Source organism: Chiroxiphia lanceolata, chromosome 9 (assembly GCF_009829145.1).
Source record: "Chiroxiphia lanceolata isolate bChiLan1 chromosome 9, bChiLan1.pri, whole genome shotgun sequence".
NCBI classification, from domain to species: Eukaryota; Metazoa; Chordata; class Aves; order Passeriformes; family Pipridae; genus Chiroxiphia; species Chiroxiphia lanceolata.
This window is the reverse complement of record NC_045645.1, coordinates 3,986,196-4,005,385: the sequence shown is the minus strand read 5'-3', so window position 1 is coordinate 4,005,385 and position 19,190 is coordinate 3,986,196. Positions and strand designations below refer to the sequence as shown.

Below are 19,190 nucleotides of genomic sequence, written 5' to 3'. Positions count from 1 at the left end.
GGACAGACACCCCTGGGCCACCCATCCCATCACTGCCCCACCTCCGAGGCCTCCTCTCCCTCCCCTCTCCTTCCCAATGGGTGGAGGATTTCCTTAACTAGGCAGCAACCCGCAAGGACAGCAGGGATCCATGGAGACTCGTAAGGGGTGCTCCCCAAGTTGCTTGGAAAACCAGGAACACCAGGGGGTCAGCCCTGAGATGGGGTGCAGGGCTGGGGAGGTGGAAAGGACCAGAAGACTCTCAGTGGGTGAGATGTGGGAAGGACTGTGCTGTTGGTGAACTTGGGGTGCTGAGCTGCACCCCTGCTGTGCTCCCCAACAGACGCCCTGAAGCCCCAGGGTACAGTGCACCCTAGGAACTGGGAGAGATCCAGGGAGCAGGGCAGGGTGCCGGAGTGCAGGCACCCGTCCCAGCACGTGGGAAACCCATTGGGAAGGAGAGGGGAGGGAGAGGAGGCCTCGGCGAGGGGCCAAGCAAGGGGCGGCCCCTGGCGCACCCTTCATGCATTACTGGAAACATCTGGCCTGGGATGTGGGGGCGTGCTCTGGCTGCACACACATGTGTGCACATGCACATGGGTATGGGCCCACATTCGTGCACATTTGTGTTTATGTGTACATGTATATCAGTACATGCATACACACCCGTGTACACTCATGTTCACACGTGCATACGTGCCCATATGTGCGCACATAAGTGCCCATACATGTGCAGACACACATGCACAGACACGGATGTTTACACACACATGCAGATGCAAACATGTACAACCACGTGTAGGCACACACCTAGATACATGGGTGTAAGTGTACAGATTTGCATGCACACGCACGTGTACATGTGCCAGCAAGCAGCATGCACAGGCAGGGGCATACAGTGTGTGACCCACATATGTGCAACAGACCCCCATACATGTACAACACTCACACTAACCTCACACGTCCTGGCTGGAGCCTGTGGCCATCTCACTGCCCAGGATCGCCATGGCGCTGTGCCCTGTGTGCACGCTGTGTGTGGGTGTTCCTCTGCGTGTGAAAACCCGTGTGTGCGGGGATGCATGTGTGCCCAGTAGGAGCCTGTGTGTGCCCATGTGTCCAGTGTATGTTCACATGTGCCATGGTCGCGGGCAAGCCTGCATATGGTCCTCCATGTCCACATGCCTGTGGGCTGCATGTGCACTCCTGGTGCCCATGCGTGCCAAGCTTGCCATGTGCATGCCCAAGTGTGCCAAGCGGACGGTGTGCCCGTGTGCCCGTGCCGTGCCCGTGTGTGCAGCACGCCCGTGTGTGCCGGCGTGCGTGCCCGTGTGCGCCGTGTGTACCCGTGTGCCCACGCGTGTGCGTGTGTGCCACCCGTACCCCGCGTGCCCGCGGCACCGCCTGCGCCCTCGCCCTCCGCGGTGCCCGCGGTGCGTGAGCCGCGCTGCGGGCACGGGTGCGGGTGCCGGTACCGAGGCGGGGCGCTGGGGAGCGCGGCGAAGCGGGGGGGGAAGCGCGGCGAAGCGGGGGGCGGAGCACGGCGGCGAGGGCGAGAGGCGGTGCCAGCCCCCACCGACCTCCAAACTTTCATTAACTCGGCGGCAGCACCGGCGGCGGCGGCGGCGGCTACGGGCCTGGTACGGCACCGGCACCGGGCTGGGAGCGGCGGAGCGGCGCCCCCGCGGGCCCACCCGGCGCGGCGGGAGGGGCCGGGCGGCGGAATGGGCACGGTAAGGGGCGCGCACCTCCGCCGGCACCGGGCGCACGGCCCGTCCGGCGGCCGCAGCAGCACTGGGGATGGGACGGGAGAGGGGTGGGTGGGCTGCCGGAGAAGGGCGGGAAGGAGACGGGGGCGGCGGGGGCCTCCGGAGTGGCGGGGTCGGGGACATCGGGAGAGGCACCGGGAGCGGCCACCCGTCAGTCCGCGTCGGGAGCGGGACAGCGGCATAGCGGGATGCGGGGCGGTCCCGCATCTGTTGCTCTCGGTGCTCGGTGGCGGCGCGGTGCCGGGGGAGCGCGGGGGCGCCGCGCGCAGAGCGGGACCGCCGCCGCTGCACCCCGGGAGGACGGCGGGCACCGGGGCGGCCCGGCCCGGTGGCGGGGCGGGGGGGCTGGCGGTAATTTTCCACGGGCATGTGCCGGGGCGGGGCGGCGGAGCAGCCACCACGTGGCGGCTGATGTAACCGGGCCCCCCCCGCCGCCGTTCTGCACCGGGCGGTGGCGGCGGGGGGGAGCCGGGCGGCGGGCGCGTCGCGGCGAGCGCTGCCCGCGGGGCCGCCGCCGGAGCCGCCCCCGCGAGGCGGGAGGGGGAGCATGGCGGCGGCAGGCCGGCCCGCTGCCAGCCTCCCGTGGGCACCGGGGAACCCCGGTTGCGGCGGGCCCGGCGGATGCTGGCAGAGGAAACGGCCTCGCAGGTGCCAGCGGCTGCTGCAGCGGTGCTTCGGGCTGGCCGCCCGCCGGGCAGGAAGGGACGGGCACTCCATCCTCCGGCCCGGCATCCGTGGCCTTCCCCTGGGTGCCGTGAGCTGCCTCCCCCGCCGAGGTGTGACAGCCCTATGGGAGCCTCTGTGTGTGTCCAGGTGTCACTCATGCCGCCTCTAAGTACACGAGCTGCCCTGTCCTCCTGTCTGTCATGGCATCACTCAGCTCTGGGAGAGCCACCAGTGGACTGAATCCCTATCCCTGCTGGGCTGTCCCAGGGGATGCTGCATCCTCGGGCATCCCTGCATCCGTCCCAATTCTGTCCCGCTGCTGGCTTCACGCTCACTCCACGCTAGGCTGGGAGCCAATGCCAGTGGCATCTATGCAGTCATGGAGCCTTATGAGCACCCGGTAGACCCCGAAGGGAGTGGCAGCTGTCCAGTCCCTTGGGCACTTTTCCCTCCCAGGACACGGGATGAGTCCTTGATCTGAATTCAGAGCCGCAGGGCAGGCGATAGGTGTGTGATGATAGGTGAAGTCTGGCCACTGACCCTGCGCCTCCCACCTTTGAGAGATCCCTGTGCCATGCAAGGAGTCAGGCTTGTGTCAGTGATGACATCTTGGCTACCCTGGAAATGCAACCACTTCTGGAGAAGGCGTTGGCAGTGGGATGCGGTATCTGCTGGCAGCAGCCTGTCTGCAATGGAGGGGCTGGGGGCTCGCCCCACATCCCCTAGCTTCCTGCCCCTTATCTCCACTGCCCATGCTCCCTCCCCATGACTTAAGGGCCTCATTCGCTTCTGCTGATCACTCCAGTCTCATGGCAGCCTGGGGATAGGCCCTGGTGTGTTTGACTGCTGGTGGTTCGGTCGGGGACCCTCGGTGGGGGTCAGGGGTCCTTCAGCCACCAAGGGCACCAAGCACTGATGTGGGTTCTGCAAACACCGGTGCTGTTGCACAGACAATCAGATTGGTGTTTTGCAAGACTGTCCGTCCCTCCTGGCGAGGTCAGGCCTCGGTGTTCCCCTGGGGCCTTCAGCAGCCCCAGGCTGGGGCAGGGGTAAGGGCCGGGGAGGCAGCTGCCCATGCCCTGTTCAGCAGCACCTGGCACCCGGCAGAGCCCAGCGGCTCGGCCCCCCTGCGCTGCACGTGCATGAGATGCACCGGGGCAGAAGGCAATCGTTTCCCATCTGTGTCCTGCGCGGCAGCTGAGCCCTGCACTGGCCCCGCTCAGCGCCCAGTCCCGGCGCTGCCGTGTGCCGCAGCCACTTCGGCTTCAGCTCTCACTGGGGGAGAGCTCCAGGGGCCCCCACTCCTGCCCGCGGCCCCTGACACCCACCTGCTGGGGGGCCGGCAGCCAGCTGCCCGCAAGGTCGTCTGTCCACACCGGGTAAATCTTTAACTGCTTCTTGGGAAACACCTGGGAGCCGCTGCTCGTGTGGGTGCCAGGGGGTTCAGAGACGCTGAAGGGGGTGGGAGCCAGCAGGAAGAGACCCCGCCACCAGCCCACCTGGCCCCGGGCCCGGTGTCCTCCACCAGCCCCACTACCCAGTGGGCAGGTGCAGGGGAGCAACTCGTCTGGCACAGTCCCCTGGTTCCTGGAGGGAGGGGGAGGCCTGGGGGGGACGTGCCCACCCCACCAGTCACGTCTCTCTTGGTGTCTTCTCCCCTCTGCCCAGCTTGCTCTGACGGTGGATTGAAGCACACTAGTGCTGGTGGCGCAGCCAGCGTGACGGAGAGCGGGCAGGCGAGGGACCCTGCACTGGGCAGCCGGCACCGTGCTCCAGCCTCCAGGAATGGCCGATAAGTGCAGCGAGGGGCTGCTGGTAAGTGCTGGGGTGGAGGGAGCGGGCTGGTGTACGCCACTGCCTTGGGAACCCAGAGAACCAGGAGGCGAGACACCGGGGCTCCTGTAGGGCTTGATGCCGTTCTGGGGCCCCCAGTCGGGGCTGTGCCACCTCGGTGCTCCCCCAGCATGATGACTGCCGGGCTGGTGCTCTCTCTGCTGCCTGTGGGGCTCCTTGGGTGCGGTGTCTTGCTGTGCCTGGAGATACTATCGCCCATCTCAGGCGCTCTGCCCAGCCTTATCATCTGCCCCAGCTCTCCAGGCGGGCGGCTCCACAACCTGCTGTTGGCAAAGGGTGCAGGGGCTCCTCCATGCCAGGTACCCCCAGAAGGACGTGGATGTGGCTACTTCCCCTTTGCCTCCATCCAGCGGGCTCTCCCGGACTGGGCTGGTAGAACGGTGTGCAGGCAGGTTTCTCCAGGCACTGGTGTAGTGCCTGATCCTCCATCCTGACAAGTGATATGTTGCAGCATGCTGTGGGCTGCCAGGCACTCACCTGCACCAGGGATGGCTTCGGTGTTCCGGGCAGATGCAGGATGTGCCCACTGCATGTCTTTGTCAGAGGGCTGCGATGGCCCTGTGCTTGTGGCAGGTCTGCTGTGCAGTGAGGGGTTTGGGAGCCCCAAGCTCAGGTTCCCATGACAGGCTGTTGTGCTGTGTTGGGCAGGTGAGCCCAAGCTGGGCTTGGCTTTTACCCTTTTTCCCAAAGGATGGGAGCTGAATGCTGGGATTGACACGGTCACCAGGCCCTCCCCTTCCCGGGGGGCTTCCTGAAATAGCTGCACACTCCAGCCGCAGGGCTGGGAGCCAGGATTTGCCTGGGAAGCCAAGAGCCAGGGGAGCGGTATGCTCCAGCAAGCGCTTTCAGTGCACTCGCGTGCATGCGGCTTCTCCGCTTGTGTGTCCCAGCGTGGCCCCACTGGCTGTGCCTGCAGTGGGGAGCCCAGCACCCATCCTGCCACAGTGGAGAAGGGATCAGGGCATCTGGTGGGATAGGAGGGCAGATTTCTCCAGGAGAAGCCCCATGCTGGGAGCAGGGAGGTGCTGAGGATGTATCTGGGCACGATCAGGGGTCTGTCATGGGGATGCACTTCTGCACATGGTGCTTGCTGTGAACTCCATGCTGATGGTGTTTTGTTACCCTGACCAGAGCACTCAGCATCACACTAGGATGAGGGCTGAGCCTGACATGGGCAGCAGAGAGCCAGAGATATGAGAGTGCCCACCCACTCCCAGTAAATCTTTAACCTGCTTCTCGGAAGTACCTGACCAGCCCACCCCAGGGCCAAGGTGTCAGATGCAACAGGGTCTGACACATGCTGTGTTGACTGCCCTGGCTCTCAGCCCTCTTTCCAGGGCTCCTCTGTTTACACAGTGCAAGGATAACCCTGCACAGGGATGGAGTGTGCTGCTATGGAGGCTACAGGGAGAAGAGCAGGTCTCTGTGAAAGCATCTTTCCTCCTAGAGCATCCCTGCATCCTGAGAACCTCAGGAGGAGCTGCAGCAGGCCAGGCACTGGCTACTGAGCTGCCTGGGTCCCTGGAGAAGGGAGCTAATCTCCTTGGCCTGTCTCCAGGGCCCTGCCAGTAACCTGGTAAAGCTTGGTCCCTACCTGTCCTCTCATCCCTGCCTGCAGGTGCAGCTCCTACCACCACCCCCCCCCAGCCCTGTCAGGCTCCTGCCATGCAGCCGCTGTCCAGCATTGTGTGTGCAGTCTCTGGGGCCAGATGGGTGCAGTGGGACCTGGGGTGCCCGCTGTGTCACACCTGGGGAGGGACAGGGGTGATGGAGGCAGCAGCTGGGTGATGCACAGCTGTGCCTCAGTTTCCCCACCTGAAGGCTGGGGCCTGGGGAATGGCAGTGCTGTGTCCTGCTTTTGCAGGCTCTGTGTTTTGCAGGTACCCCTGTGAAGCTCTAAATGCTCACTCCAAAACAGCAAGCAGGAGAGGGGGGAACCCTACTGTTCCCAAGCCCCACAGATATCCTGACAGCAGATGCCCAACGGGGTACAGGGCACCTCCTGGAGCTGGATCGGTCCCTGTGTAGCTGGGCAAAGGGAGTCCCTGTGGGGCCACAGGGGAGCAGGGAGGGTCTGACAGCCTCTCCCTCTCTGGCCTTTAAGGACACTTTGTTTTGTTGTTCTCAAGGTGCTTTGTTCAGGCTCCAGCATTGCCAGTGGCTCCTGACTCCCAGGGCTGCCTTGCTGGCACGGCTGGGCAGCCTTTGACCGCAGGGTGCCCAGCTCAGGTAGGCTCCTGTGGTCACCCAGGACCACCCTGGCTGGACACTGGGGCGCTGCTCCCACTGACCTGCTGGGGGTTAAGGGCTGGGGGGCCTCTGCCTGTCCCAGACACCCCCAGCGGCGCAGTGCCACCGGCCAGCAGCAGGAGCTGCGGAAGTGGCTTTTGGCTGCAGGAGCCCTTCCCGGAATACCAAGGGGCAGTGATGGGGGGGGCTGGCGGGGGATTTTTCTGCCTGAACGCCCTGGGAGAATCATGTCTGCCCTGGTAGAATGGGGCCAGAGAAAGGCAGCCCTGTCGGGAAGCACTCAGCTAGGGGATGTTGGCCCCAGGGCAGGTCCCTGGGTATCACTCCTGCCCCTGCAGGAGCCTTGGGGGCTGGAGCCCTGTGCCCTTGCAGCCCTGTTGGGGGACAGTGACAGGGGCTGGGAGACATGTGGCCATACCCCATGCACCCGTCACCCCCGTGTCTAGTTCAGCCTCAGCAGTGCCAGCCAGCCAGGGTGGGGACCAGAACGCCAGGGAAGGTGAGGGTCCCAGTGCAGGCCCTTCGTTTCCAGTGGTGTATCTCCATGCAGCTGGCTGTCCCCTCTGTCTGCTGGCTGGGCTGCCAAGGGAGCGGCACTTTGCTCCCACGGGCTGACACAGGGCCTGGCATCCTCAGGATGGGGCTGTGGGTTCTACTGTGCTGTGCTCAGGCTGCTGTGGGGGGCAAGAGGGGCAGTGTGCCCGGGGCAGGACGTCTGGTGGTAGCACGCAGGTGGCCCAGCAAAGTGATGCAGCTGAACTGCGGCACAGAGGGATGCTCACAAGGTGCCCACACACCTTGTAGGATGTCTGGGCACAGAGGTGCCTGGTTGCATGTAGGGCACGACTGGGCTGGGATCACTGGGGCTGGCACAGCGTGGGATGGCTTTGGACTTGCGTGCATCCTGGGGACCACAATTGGGTGCTGCCATCCCATGGGTGGGGCACGTCCCAAGCTACTGGGTGGCTGGTGCAGGACAGGGACAAGCACTGGGTGCTGGCATGGGGGGGTTGAGCGCCCGCCCCACACACGTGTGCTGTTCACGTGTGCGCCCACGGCCGCCACTGCCCGGACCCCAGATGGTCTCCCGAAAGCGCCGGCCTGTCCCCCCGCCCTCCGTGCACCATCATGCCTCGCTGGCGCCTTGGCCACACTCCCCAGCCGGGATACAGGGCTGGGAGCAGCTGGGGAACCCCGAGCCTGGCTGGGGGGCACCCTGCGCCTGCCCTCCTATGGGACACAGCACCCCACCAGGGTCCCACCCCATGCTGGCACGGGGGTGAGCAGGGAGGCTGTGGGGTGCCTGGGCAGCGGAGGGGTCGTGGCACAGACCTCCTGCCAGCCAGATGGTCCCCTTCGGGGCATTGACCTTGTGAGGGTTGCCATGGAGACCCCATGATGTCGCCAGCAGTATGACGATTGAGTGAAGTAGCATGGCACCAGGTTGGGGATGTGCCAGCAGACAGGCTTGTCCCTGTGCCCCTATCCCCAGGCGGGGCCATGCCCTGTCCCTGAAGCCCTTGAGTGCACAGTTTTGTGGTTGGGCAGGCGGGGTCGGGCAGCTGCGTGGATGATGGGCATAGGGGCAGGAATGCATGTGTGGGGCAGGGGGTGATGGGGTGTGGGAATGAGGGGCTCTGAGGGAACGTGGCCCTCTACCATGCTCCAAGAGCAGCTCCTGGCCCCGGACAGACGGGCTGCAGTGCCCACTGGGAGGGCAGTGCTGCCTGCTGGAGCGTGTGGGGCTGCGAGCAGCTGGACCCTGCTAATGAGGCCTCATTAAGTGGGACAGGGCTGAGCCTGCTGTGCAGCCTGTGCTGTCTTGCCCTGCCTGCGCCGGCCAGGGAGGGCACCTGGCTTGTGGGGGTACAGCTTGTGGGGGTTACGTAGGCACGGGGGTGCCTGCGGTGTGGGCCAGGCAGGATGGTGCCGGGGCAGGTGGCGTGGTGGGGCACCGGTGCCGTGTCGGGGCAGGCGACAAGGGGCCGAGCCTGGCCGGGAGGCAAGTGGGGAGCAGTGCCAAGCACTGGAGGCAGTGGGCGGGGGAAGGCGGGAGGGTGGGCGGCTGCTGCGCCGGAGCCCGAGGTGCCAATGAAGCTGGGGACTCACCAAGCCATCCAGCCTGGGCCCCCGGATGGCAGCTGCGAGCAGCGGGGCCCCCTTGGACCCTCTCAGCAGGTCAGTGGGCAGGTGAGAACAGGGTCTGGGGGGCAGAGCGGGGGGGCCAGGCTGAATGGTGGCTGTGCCAGTGCTGTCCCCCCACCACCATGGCTCTCCGAGACCCTTTATTCTGGCTTTGGGGTGATGGCTGTGCAGTGCTGAGCCACAGCTGCAGATTTGTGCCATGGCATGCTGGAGAGGTACCCCCGAACCCTACAGCCAGGGACATGGGGTGCTCCAGGGGAGGGAGGGCACAGCATGGCACCAAACCCCTCCGTGGCCTCATGTGTGCTGGGAGCAAGAGGAGATTGTCTGACAGTTGTGTGTTTGTTGACTCTGGAACCTACTGATTTTGCAAGAGGTGCACAGCACCTGGGTTGAGGGTGCAGGGGCAGAGTATAGCAAAGATCCTCCTTCTCCCCTCCCCATCCTCTTATCTTTCATGGGCATCGGTGAGCAATGTCAAAGCTTGCCCTGGTTCCCCGTGGCATCTCGGGGCAGCACTGGTGCTGCTGTGGGTGGCTGGCAGAGCACACTCAGGGCTGTTACTGGGGCTGGGCAGCCTCCTACACTGAGAGGTGGTGAGGGCTGTATAACACTTCTGGGAGGTCCTGGGATTTGGACATCCCCCTTGTCACTGCATCACCCCAACCCTGGGAGTGTCCCCTTGCCTGTGCACCCATGGATGATGCTGCCACTGCCCAGGCCATGCCAGATGCCTTTTCCCTGACAACATGCCTCTGCTGCACTGGGGCGGAGGCAAACATGGGACTGGGCACCAAAGAGAGAGAGCAGGGAGAGTTAGGATGTGCCAGTGGGGCTGGCAGAACCAGGATGGGAAGGCTGGCAGGGCACAGCAACTTCTGATGCAGGGCTGACACTTGTGGATTCATTACCTCATGTGCCAGGGACAAGGAGTACAGGAACTGATTATAGGGCCCCCAGCACCCAGGATCAGTGGACAGCCAGTGAGGGCACCCAGGACACCCCCTCTCTGAGTGCCTCCATCCCTCCACCCCTGGGGACCCCTACCTCAGGCTGGGGTTTGTCTGCCCCAGGCATGCTGCACCCCACTTTGTTGCCCTGAAAGAGCCACTATTGTGGCAAATGATGTAATTAGCATCTATTTCTATCTTCCAGCAGCCCCTGCCTAACCCAGTCATGACTTTGCTGCCATCGCCATGGCAGTGACCAATGACATCAGGCTGATGACATCAGGGGATGGCTGGTACCCTGCACAGGCATTGCAGGAGCAGACCTGACACCCCAGTAGGAGGTTGGGTGGAAGAGTTGACTATCCCTCGCTGGTTCAGGGGGGGCTGGATAAGGCTCATGCCCCACAGAGTGCCTCTGCTGGGCTGAAATACCCTGGTGTGGGCAGTTTGAATGGGGGGAGAAAAGAGGAGGGGGATCATGCTGGAGATACTTCCAATGAGGACATCCCCTTCCAGCATAGACCCTGCCACCACCACAAGCTTCCCAGCCATAAATCAGGGCCCCTGAGGGAAGTGGGGGGCATCCGGGCACCCCAGCCAAGCTGTCATTGTGTGAGGCAATGCTCCTTAGCATGAGAAAGGCTTTAGTGCCAGGCAGGGTGATGGATGATGCCTGCCTTGCTGGGCTGGGGAAGTTTTGTCTATGGTGTACAGTGGGTTCCCTGGGTAAGGGAGAGGAAGGATGCCCTGGGCACTCCCCTTTTGGGACGTTTTGGATGTTCCCTTTTGGGGACATTTGGGGTGCCTAGGCCACCTTTCCTCCCCACTGATGTTACCACCCAAGCCAGGCATCTTTTAGAGCTGCATGGGATTACATGCATGGAAAATTTGGGGCCTGGGAGCAGGACCTGGCCCCCCCAGGGACTGCATAGTTGCTGGGTGGCAGCTCTCGCTTTGCTTCCCAGCTCTGTCCCTTTCCCACAGCTGGGAGAAGGGGGAGTTTCATCTTCCCAGATGTCTGGGTTCTCTCTGTCCCCCCCCTTCTTTTACCATGTGGGGTTGGTAGGGTGGTTAATGAGTGTAAAGGACAGGGTGACCTTCCTAGATTTGGGGAGGGGGGGTTGGTAGCAAGCCGATGGGTGAGCATGCAAGTGTTTGCGCACGTGTGCTTGCTTGTGCATGCATGGACACACGTGTGGCTGCCCCCTTATTGGGGACAAGTGCACCAAAGCCCAGTGCTGCAGGAAAGGAGGGGGGAGCAGCAGAGGCCTGGCTATTTCATTGTACTGATGCCAGACAGCTCCAAGTTGGGATGTCCCATCGGGCTTGGGGGTGAAGCTGTGCCAGAGTCACCTGAGCAGAGCGGTGGCTTGGGACAGGGATGAGGTCCCCTTTGGGCACCAGGGCTCCAGGCTGAACCAGGACTATGCAGTGTATGTGATCCCCCCACCAGACCCTTTGTCAGGCAAGCTGGAGCATTGCCCCCCCTCCTGCTGGCTGTGCTGCTCATTAGGAGCCTTGTTAGTGTGAGCAGCTTAATCAGAGGCTTCCCAATCAGATCAGTCTGCTCGAGTGGGCAGTGTGCCCTGGCACAGGGACAGTGCCAGTGTCCTGTCCCCCCCGCTTTGGGGACCCCTTAGCCCTGCTCCTGCACAGCACCCCACAGTAAGGACTTCCCCTGAGAGGGGGCTCCGCCAGCTCCTGGAGCTGCTGTGAGCTCGTTTCTGACAGACCCTTTGCTTCGTGGAGTCAGGCGTGGGCACTCCCATTCCCCGGCCGGGCACGACAGCGTATCGCCCCTGTAGCCCTTCCCAAAGTGCCCACCGACCTCCCATCGCCCCTCTCCGCCGGCCCCGCGCCCCTGCAGCCCCCCCGCCGCCCGCGACGCGTGCGGGCTCCGCTCGCAGCAGATGGCTTTGTTTGGCAGCGCGGTGCCGGAGTCGCTGGGCATCACGTCCCGGCTGCGCCGGCCCTAATCAAATGATACGGTTAGGTGCACCGCGCCTGCTGCCTGCACCCCGCCGGCATGAGCAGATACAAAGTGACGGCTCCCATTTGTGGCCCCACTCACTGGCAGCCATCGTGGGGGGCACACGGAGCGGGAGGCAAGAGGGGGGAGCAGCGCGAGTGGGCATGGGCGCGGGGGTGTCTGTGGTGACAAAACTGGCACTGTGGAGCTCCAACGTGCTCTTAAGGGCTGCCAGCACCTTGTGCTGCTCCTTTAGGGTTGTGGGTTCTGTGGGGCTGTGGACTGGCAACCAGCACCCTCACCCCATGCACCCATCACCTGGCTTCAGGTGGGTAAGGGAGGGCTTGGGGCACCTCTGTACCCCAAAATGCCATCTGCCCTCAGCCCAACCTGCCAGAGCTCCACAGCGTGCAGGCAGGACATTATTACGAGTCCAGGGCTGTGCTGGGGCACAGCCAAGGGGTGATGGGTGCCATCCCTGCCAGGGGTGACGGGTGCTCGTCCCGGTTGTTGTTGTCCTTCTTGGTGTGAGCTCACATTGTGTGGCAGGCTGCACAAAGAGCCCTTTCTTGCCCCTTTCTGCCCTCCCCTGTCCCCTGCAGTGAGGGACAGATGGGCACTGGGGCTGTCCATGCAGGGGACCCACCTGCATGGGACACCCTGTGAGCTGCCCCGAGCATGGGTGCTGCACCTCGCTGGGTGCTGAGCTGGTGGCAGGACCCTGCAGGGTGCCTTTTCTGGGAAGGCACCTGGCCCCCTGCCTGCTCTAGTCACTGCACCTCACTTCCCATTGAGGGGGGGCTTCTGATTCACGCCAGGGGTCCTGCAATTCCTGCCCCAGCTGTGGGCAGTGGCCACCCAGCAGGACCTCTCTCGCTGGGCGCAGGGAGGGGGGGCATGAGAACAGAGGGCCCTTTGTGCTCAGGCGCCCGAACCTGCTTTGTATGAGTTGCAGACTCTTCCTTCGCTGCAGCCGGGCTCCGGGCAGAGCCATTCATCGCGGGGGGGCGGAGGGGGGGCCACCACTGCTGCCCTCCCCCTCCTTGGCACTGCTTGTGCGTGGCGGGCAGCGGGGGGCTGGCGTGTGGGTGGGATGGGGAAGGATGCTGGGGACCACCCAGCCCCGCTCTGTGGCTGTCACCCCTCCGATGGAGCTGGCGGGGGGGTCCCCAACTGACACACCCCATGGCATCTCTCCACAGAATGGCGCCGTGCCCGGGGAGCGGGGCAAGCAGGACAAGAGCGTAAAGCGTGGCAACTGGGGTAACCAGATCGAGTTTGTGCTGACCAGCGTGGGCTACGCCGTGGGCCTAGGCAACGTCTGGCGCTTCCCGTACCTCTGCTACCGCAATGGGGGAGGTGGGTGTCAGGGGGACAGGGGAGTGGGGTCCCTCTGGGCAGGTGTGGGGATGTGGCCCCAGCCCCACATGATACTTGTTGGGGTGGTGTGGTGCATGGGGAGCACACGGGGTCATTGCTCGCTCATCCTCTGGTTCCTGCCTTCCAGGTGCCTTCATGTTCCCCTACTTCATCATGCTGGTGTTCTGCGGCATCCCCCTCTTCTTCATGGAGCTCTCCTTTGGGCAGTTTGCCAGCCAGGGCTGCCTCGGCGTCTGGAGGGTCAGCCCCATGTTCAAAGGTAAGGAGCCGCCCGTCCCTATTGGCACATGCCAGCATGGGATGCCTGCTGTCACAGCGCCTGGCACCTGGTATGACCCCCACACACCGTGGGGTGCACACACACCTCCGGCACAGCACCTGGCCCTGTGCAGGCACCTGCAGCTCACACAGCCCCGCACACGCGTGCCTTGCACACGGATCCCTGTCTGTGGTGCACGGATCCCCTGCACACATGCCCCGGCCACGCTGCCCTGCACACACAGCCCGCCTGGCGTCCCCTGCACGCATTACACGTGCCCCTGCACACGCAACGCGTCTCCTGCGCAAACCCCAGCCCTGCGCTGGCATCCACTGCAGGCATTACACACACATCCCTGCATATGCCACACGTGTCCCCAGCGTGTCACTCTTGCAGAGGCCACCCAGGTCCCCTGAACAAGCTGGGGGTGCCTGTGGCATGTCCAGCTGTGGGCATGCTTCTGCAGTCCTCTCCCTGGACCATAGGCAGTGGTTGCATGTGCCCACGTGCTTGCCCTGCCATGTCTAGATCCTGCTCCAGGTGCATCTCCTGGCATACTGGTGTGCTCCCATGCTGCCAGCTCCCCCGGCGCATGCCTGCAGGCTGCCTGCTGGGTGATGTGCCCACATGTCATGTCTGAGTACAAGCAGCCCACGCACACTCTCCTGTATGCTCTGCATTGTGGTGTGCTCAGCCTGGGGTGCACTTCCCTGTGTTTGTGTGGCCTCTCTCACATGCCACCAGATAGCTGCAGCCCTAAAGTCCCTGTCACCAGGAGTGACCCCCAGCCGGTGGTCCTGTAGGGCTGCAGACCCCAAGGGTTTGCCTGCAGCCTGTGTGCATTGCCAGGGGACCCTCACCAGCACTGGGCTTGTTTGGAGGTAGAGAATCCCATGCACATTGCTCCTTACCCCTGTGACACAGCCAGGCGCCAAGCCACAGTGTGGCTGCAAGGCTGCTGACAGCACCGCATGCTGCCCACCCCTCCCATGCCACAACCCCCCTGCTGCGTGCCATGCCCGTGCCGTGCTGCTGCACCATGCCGCTCACCCCTCCCCGGTGCTGTTCCCAGGCGTGGGCTACGGGATGATGGTGGTGTCCACGTACATCGGGATCTACTACAACGTGGTGATCTGTATTGCCTTCTACTACTTCTTTGTGTCCATGACGCGCGTGCTGCCCTGGACGTACTGCAGCAACCCCTGGAACACGCCCGACTGCGCGGGGGTGCTGGACGGGAACATCTCCAGCCGCGCCGCCCTCAACCTCACCCATCTCCTCAACACCACCCAGAAGCGCACCAGCCCCAGTGAGGAGTACTGGAGGTACCAGGGAGTGGGATGGGGGACGGGGGAGCTGGTGATGGTGGGGCCCCACTGACGCTGCTGTCCCTTCCACATGTAGGAGGTATGTGCTGCAGCTGTCGGATGACATAGGGAACCTGGGCGAGGTGCGGCTGCCCCTCCTGGGCTGCCTCGGCGTCTCCTGGGTCGTGGTCTTCCTCTGCCTCATCAAGGGCGTCAAGTCCTCGGGAAAGGTACCTGCGGTTTCCCTCTCCGGGCCCTGCTCCCTGGGTGTGGACATGCCTCCTGTGTAGATGGCCGTGCCCTCTCTAGGCATAGCCCTTCCCCTATTGGGAATGAACCTCCCATTGTCGACATGGCCCCACCCCAGCTGGGCACAGCTCTTCACATGTAGCCATGGCCCACCTCCCTGACCATAGTCCCTTCCCTGGACCATATCCTCTCTTCCTGGTCCATCACTCCACACTCTGGACCATAACCCCTCCCCCAGTCCATAGCCACACCCCTGCCCAGGCCACACCCACTGCCTGTCCCCGCCCCACTGAGGTGCCGCCCCACAGGTGGTGTACTTCACGGCCACCTTCCCCTACGTGGTGCTCACCATCCTCTTCGTGCGCGGCATCACGCTGGAGGGGGCCGTCACTGGCATCATGTACTACCTGACGCCCCAGTGGGACAAGATCCTCAATGCCAAGGTGAGCAGGGATGAGGGGTGGTGAGTGGGCCGGGCAGAGCAAGGCTGGAGGCACAGCACTGACCATCCCACTGCCACAGGTGTGGGGTGACGCGGCCTCACAAATCTTCTACTCACTGGGCTGTGCCTGGGGCGGGCTCATCACCATGGCCTCCTACAACAAGTTCCACAACAACTGCTACCGGTGAGCACCCAACCGTGGCACCCCCAGCCCTGCCACTGCCCCTCACATCTGCTGCTGGCCCTGACTCCTCTTCCCACAGGGACAGCATCATCATCAGCATCACCAACTGCGCCACCAGTGTCTATGCTGGCTTCGTCATCTTCTCCATCCTGGGCTTCATGGCCAACCACCTGGGCGTGGATGTCTCCAAGGTGGCCGACCATGGCCCTGGCCTGGCCTTCGTCGCCTACCCTGAGGCCCTCACCTTGCTCCCCATCTCGCCACTGTGGTCCATCCTCTTCTTCTTCATGCTCATCCTCCTGGGGCTGGGCACACAGGTAGGTCATGGTGGGGACAGCATGTTCGGATGGGATGACATGGTGGGGCCAAGGTGGTGACGTGCTGCCCCCTCCGCCCCATGCACAGTTCTGTCTGCTGGAGACGCTGGTTACAGCCATCGTGGATGAGGTGGGCAACGAGTGGATCATCCGCAGGAAGACCTTCGTAACGCTGGGAGTAGCTGTGGCGGGCTTCCTGCTGGGCGTCCCGCTCACCACGCAGGTAGGTGACCATGGGACTGTGGTGATGGGGTACCATTGCCGTGGCCACTTTCATCAGCCACGTCCACATTGTTGCCACCCTGGTGGTGGTGACAGCCAACACCTGGCCTTGCTATGCCAACACCAGTGCTGGTATCCAGACTTCAGTGTCGCCGTGCTGACCCTGGCATCAGACGTTGCCATGACAGCTGTGGTGGTGGTACTTGGGCTGTGTGTTGCTGGCCCAAGCACAGCATGGCTGTGCCATTGCCTTACCAACAGCGGTGGTACTGCTGGGGCAGCTGTGCCAAAGGGTGTGTCTTACAGGCGGGCATCTACTGGCTCCTGCTGATGGACAACTATGCTGCCAGCTTCTCCCTGGTTATCATCTCCTGCATCATGTGCGTGGCCATCATGTACATCTATGGTAGGTGCAACTGCCTGTGGCTGATCAGCCAGCGGGGCTGACCCAGTCAGCCAGTGGGGAAGGGGATGCGCTGACTTTTAGCCAGTCAGCAGTTTACTGTGTGCTAACTGAGGCTGTTGGCCAGTCTGGGGAGGTGTGACCTGAGGGGCCCTAGTGGGGTCCCACCACTAGGGATCCGGAGCTGGTGGTGGGTGAGGTGTGAGCGTGCTCAGAGTCCCACCTGAGCTCACGGCCACTTGCCTCCCCAGGGCACCGCAACTACTTCAAGGACATTGAGATGATGCTGGGCTTTCCTCCCCCAATCTTCTTCCAGATCTGCTGGCGCTTCATCTCACCTGCCATCATATTTGTGAGCATCACAACCGTGGGGCACGGGGCCATGGGAGGAGGGAGCAAGGAGCTCACTGGAACTTGACACTCCCTGGGGAGGAGGGTGCTGGGCTGCGGGAAAGCAGGGATGGGGCAGAATAGGGTGGTTGTGGGGGCACAGAGCAGGCTGGCTTCTCCCCACTGGCTGATCCTGCCTATCCCTTCCCAGTTCATCCTGATCTTCACAGTGATCCAGTACCGGCCCATCTCCTACAACGAGTATGTCTACCCTACCTGGGCCATCAGCATTGGCTTCCTCATGGCGCTCTCTTCCGTCATCTGCATCCCCATCTACGCCATCTACAAAGTGTGCCGTTCTGAGGGGGACACACTGCTTGAGGTGGGTGGCCAGGGGCTAGACTCTCTTGTCTGTGTCCCACCTGGGGCTGCCTGCAAGGCTGTCCCTCACCCCCCTGCCGCTGTCAGCAGTGGCAGTGTGCAGGCAGTAGCCATGGGGCACCACATCTCTGGGCACTCCTGGAAGCTGCTGGCATGTTGGTGCAGGCTGGGGGCAAGGGAGCATGGTGGGTGCTAACCTTGCCCCCATCCTCTCCCTTTCTCTCTAGCGCTTGAAAAATGCTACCAAGGCAAGCAAGGACTGGGGCCCGGCGCTGGCAGAGCACCGCAGCGGGCGCTATGCCCCGGCGTTCAGCCCCTCCACCGAGTCCCACCTGGAGGTGCAGCCCCTGCAGCCAGAGAAGGGCCAAAGTGAGGCGGCGGCTGCATCCCCCATGCAGGGCAGTAATGGCTCAGCCCACAGCCAGGACTCCAGACTGTGACCCCTTGCAATCCCTGCACCCCCTCTAACCCCTTTCACACCTTCCGCTGGCGGAGCCTGGCTCCGGGCCGCACCGGACCACGGGGGGCTCTCAGCACCCACCCCCGAGACCCCCCCACCTCCTTGCCGGTTAACCCCTCCCGCCCCCCGCCCCGTGGCGTTCGTTAACCCTCGTGTTTACGGTAACCTTTGTGCTCGACGCTGGGACAAGAGAGGAGGGGGCACAGCCCAGGGAGGGCCGGGAGCCAGAGGCACTCTGCAGGGGCTCTGTCCTGGGGGAATGCACAGGATGAGGGGGGTGGGATGCTCCCTGGCTCCCACCCCCTCTTCCCAAGCCAGGCAGCCTGCCTTGCCATGGGGCACCCTCCTGACCTTCCCTTGGGGAGGACAGGGGGTGGGACCAGGGCTGGGCATGCCGAGACTGCCTGCAGCCATCCCAACCTGTATGTGCACAAGGTCATCATGGCAGGGGTTGGCACTGCAGGGACCCCCAGGCTGGGTGGGCATCCGCTGTGGCTCAGAGCCAAATGGGTCTCACCGGTGGCCATGCCCAGGGGTGGTGCCAGGCACTGAGTCGGCACAGGGAGGTGGGGGGCAAGCATGCTGTTTGCACAGGCAATGGGATCTCACGGCACAAGACACAAGCACTTAGAGCACACGTGTGCACACGTGTGTGTCCCTCGCAGACACAGTTTGGGCGCACGTGGTGTACGTGGGCATGAACATATGCACGGTACCCCGGGGCTGTGCAGGCGGTGAGCTGGTATGCTCCCCTCTGTGCACCCCTCCACCCTGTGGCCCCACTGGGGGCTCTGGGTGCCCTTTTGGGTGGCCAGGAATCGCCTGCAAAGCTGGGCACAGCCACAAGCAGCGTGGGCACAGCCCAACACTGCTGCCTGCCCCGCAGTGGGGCAGGAGGCTGGGGAGTACTTAAGCCTGGCCGGGGGGTGACAGGGCAGGGCTGAGGTCCAGCTTTTCCCGGCAGCCCTAGCACTGGCAGGGGAGGACCCTCCATGGTGCTAAGGGGGAGCAGGATGGAAGGCCTCCCCCAGCTGCTGCTTAGCAAGAGGTACCAGTGGAGAGACGAAGGGCTGCACCAGCCCACTCACTCCGAGCCATCTGGGGATGCTCAGTCCCCAACCAGTATTAGTGGAGCAGGATGCACTGGCAAAGGCCAAGCAGTTTTAAATCTGTCTTCCAGCTCCAGCCAAAGGGCTTGGAGCTCTTGATTTGGGGTGAATGGGGTGAGACCCTTCCTACCCCGCTTGCTCCCCTCCCAGCCAGCACCCTGTGCTCCCCATGCTGCAGCCCCGAGGCTGACACAGGGACACGGCACAGCTTGGCACGGTGGCGGGAGGCGGTGGGCGGTGAGCCCCAGCAGGATGTTCCAGCTCCCCGTCCCGAGCCCCCCGTCGTGCCGCGGCGAGGGGTGCAGGTTCCCGCATGGTGCCCGTGCCCTGCCCCTCGAGTCACGCCGCTACTTTTCACCTCTAATTGTTAGCAATAACGCGCGCGTCCCCGGGCAGCGCTGCCTCTTCCAGTGTCTCTGGGCAGCGCTGCCTATGCCAGTGTCTCTCCTGGTGTAGAGTTCTAAAGTATCCTAGATTTTAATGAGATTTATATTCCTGAGGCTGTGTCCCGCTGTGCCCTTCTTTGGGAACCATGGTGGAGGGGAGGGAGGGAGGGGCTGGAAAGTGG

General features: G+C 63.5%; 1 protein-coding gene across 4 annotated transcripts; it reads left to right on the top strand.

Annotated features, from left to right (window-relative positions):
• The first annotated feature begins 1,632 nt into the window (after positions 1-1,632).
• On the top strand, positions 1,633-19,121 carry SLC6A9 (solute carrier family 6 member 9). Of its 4 annotated transcripts, none has more exons than XM_032696345.1 (14): positions 1,633-1,709; positions 4,080-4,226; positions 12,782-12,938; positions 13,087-13,218; positions 14,291-14,543; positions 14,623-14,755; positions 15,083-15,217; positions 15,297-15,400; positions 15,480-15,717; positions 15,806-15,940; positions 16,246-16,345; positions 16,594-16,694; positions 16,884-17,054; positions 17,281-19,121. In XM_032696345.1, exons 2-14 carry the CDS (start codon positions 4,197-4,199, stop codon positions 17,491-17,493), a joined length of 1,902 nt encoding a protein of 633 aa, XP_032552236.1. In that variant the 5' UTR covers positions 1,633-1,709; positions 4,080-4,196; the 3' UTR covers positions 17,494-19,121. The 4 variants fall into 4 exon arrangements, with proteins under 4 accessions (XP_032552236.1, XP_032552235.1, XP_032552234.1 ...); XM_032696344.1 differs by lacking the exon at positions 1,633-1,709 and adding an exon at positions 3,827-3,959; XM_032696343.1 differs by lacking the exons at positions 1,633-1,709; positions 4,080-4,226 and adding an exon at positions 8,573-8,693.
• The last annotated feature ends 69 nt before the right edge of the window (positions 19,122-19,190 follow it).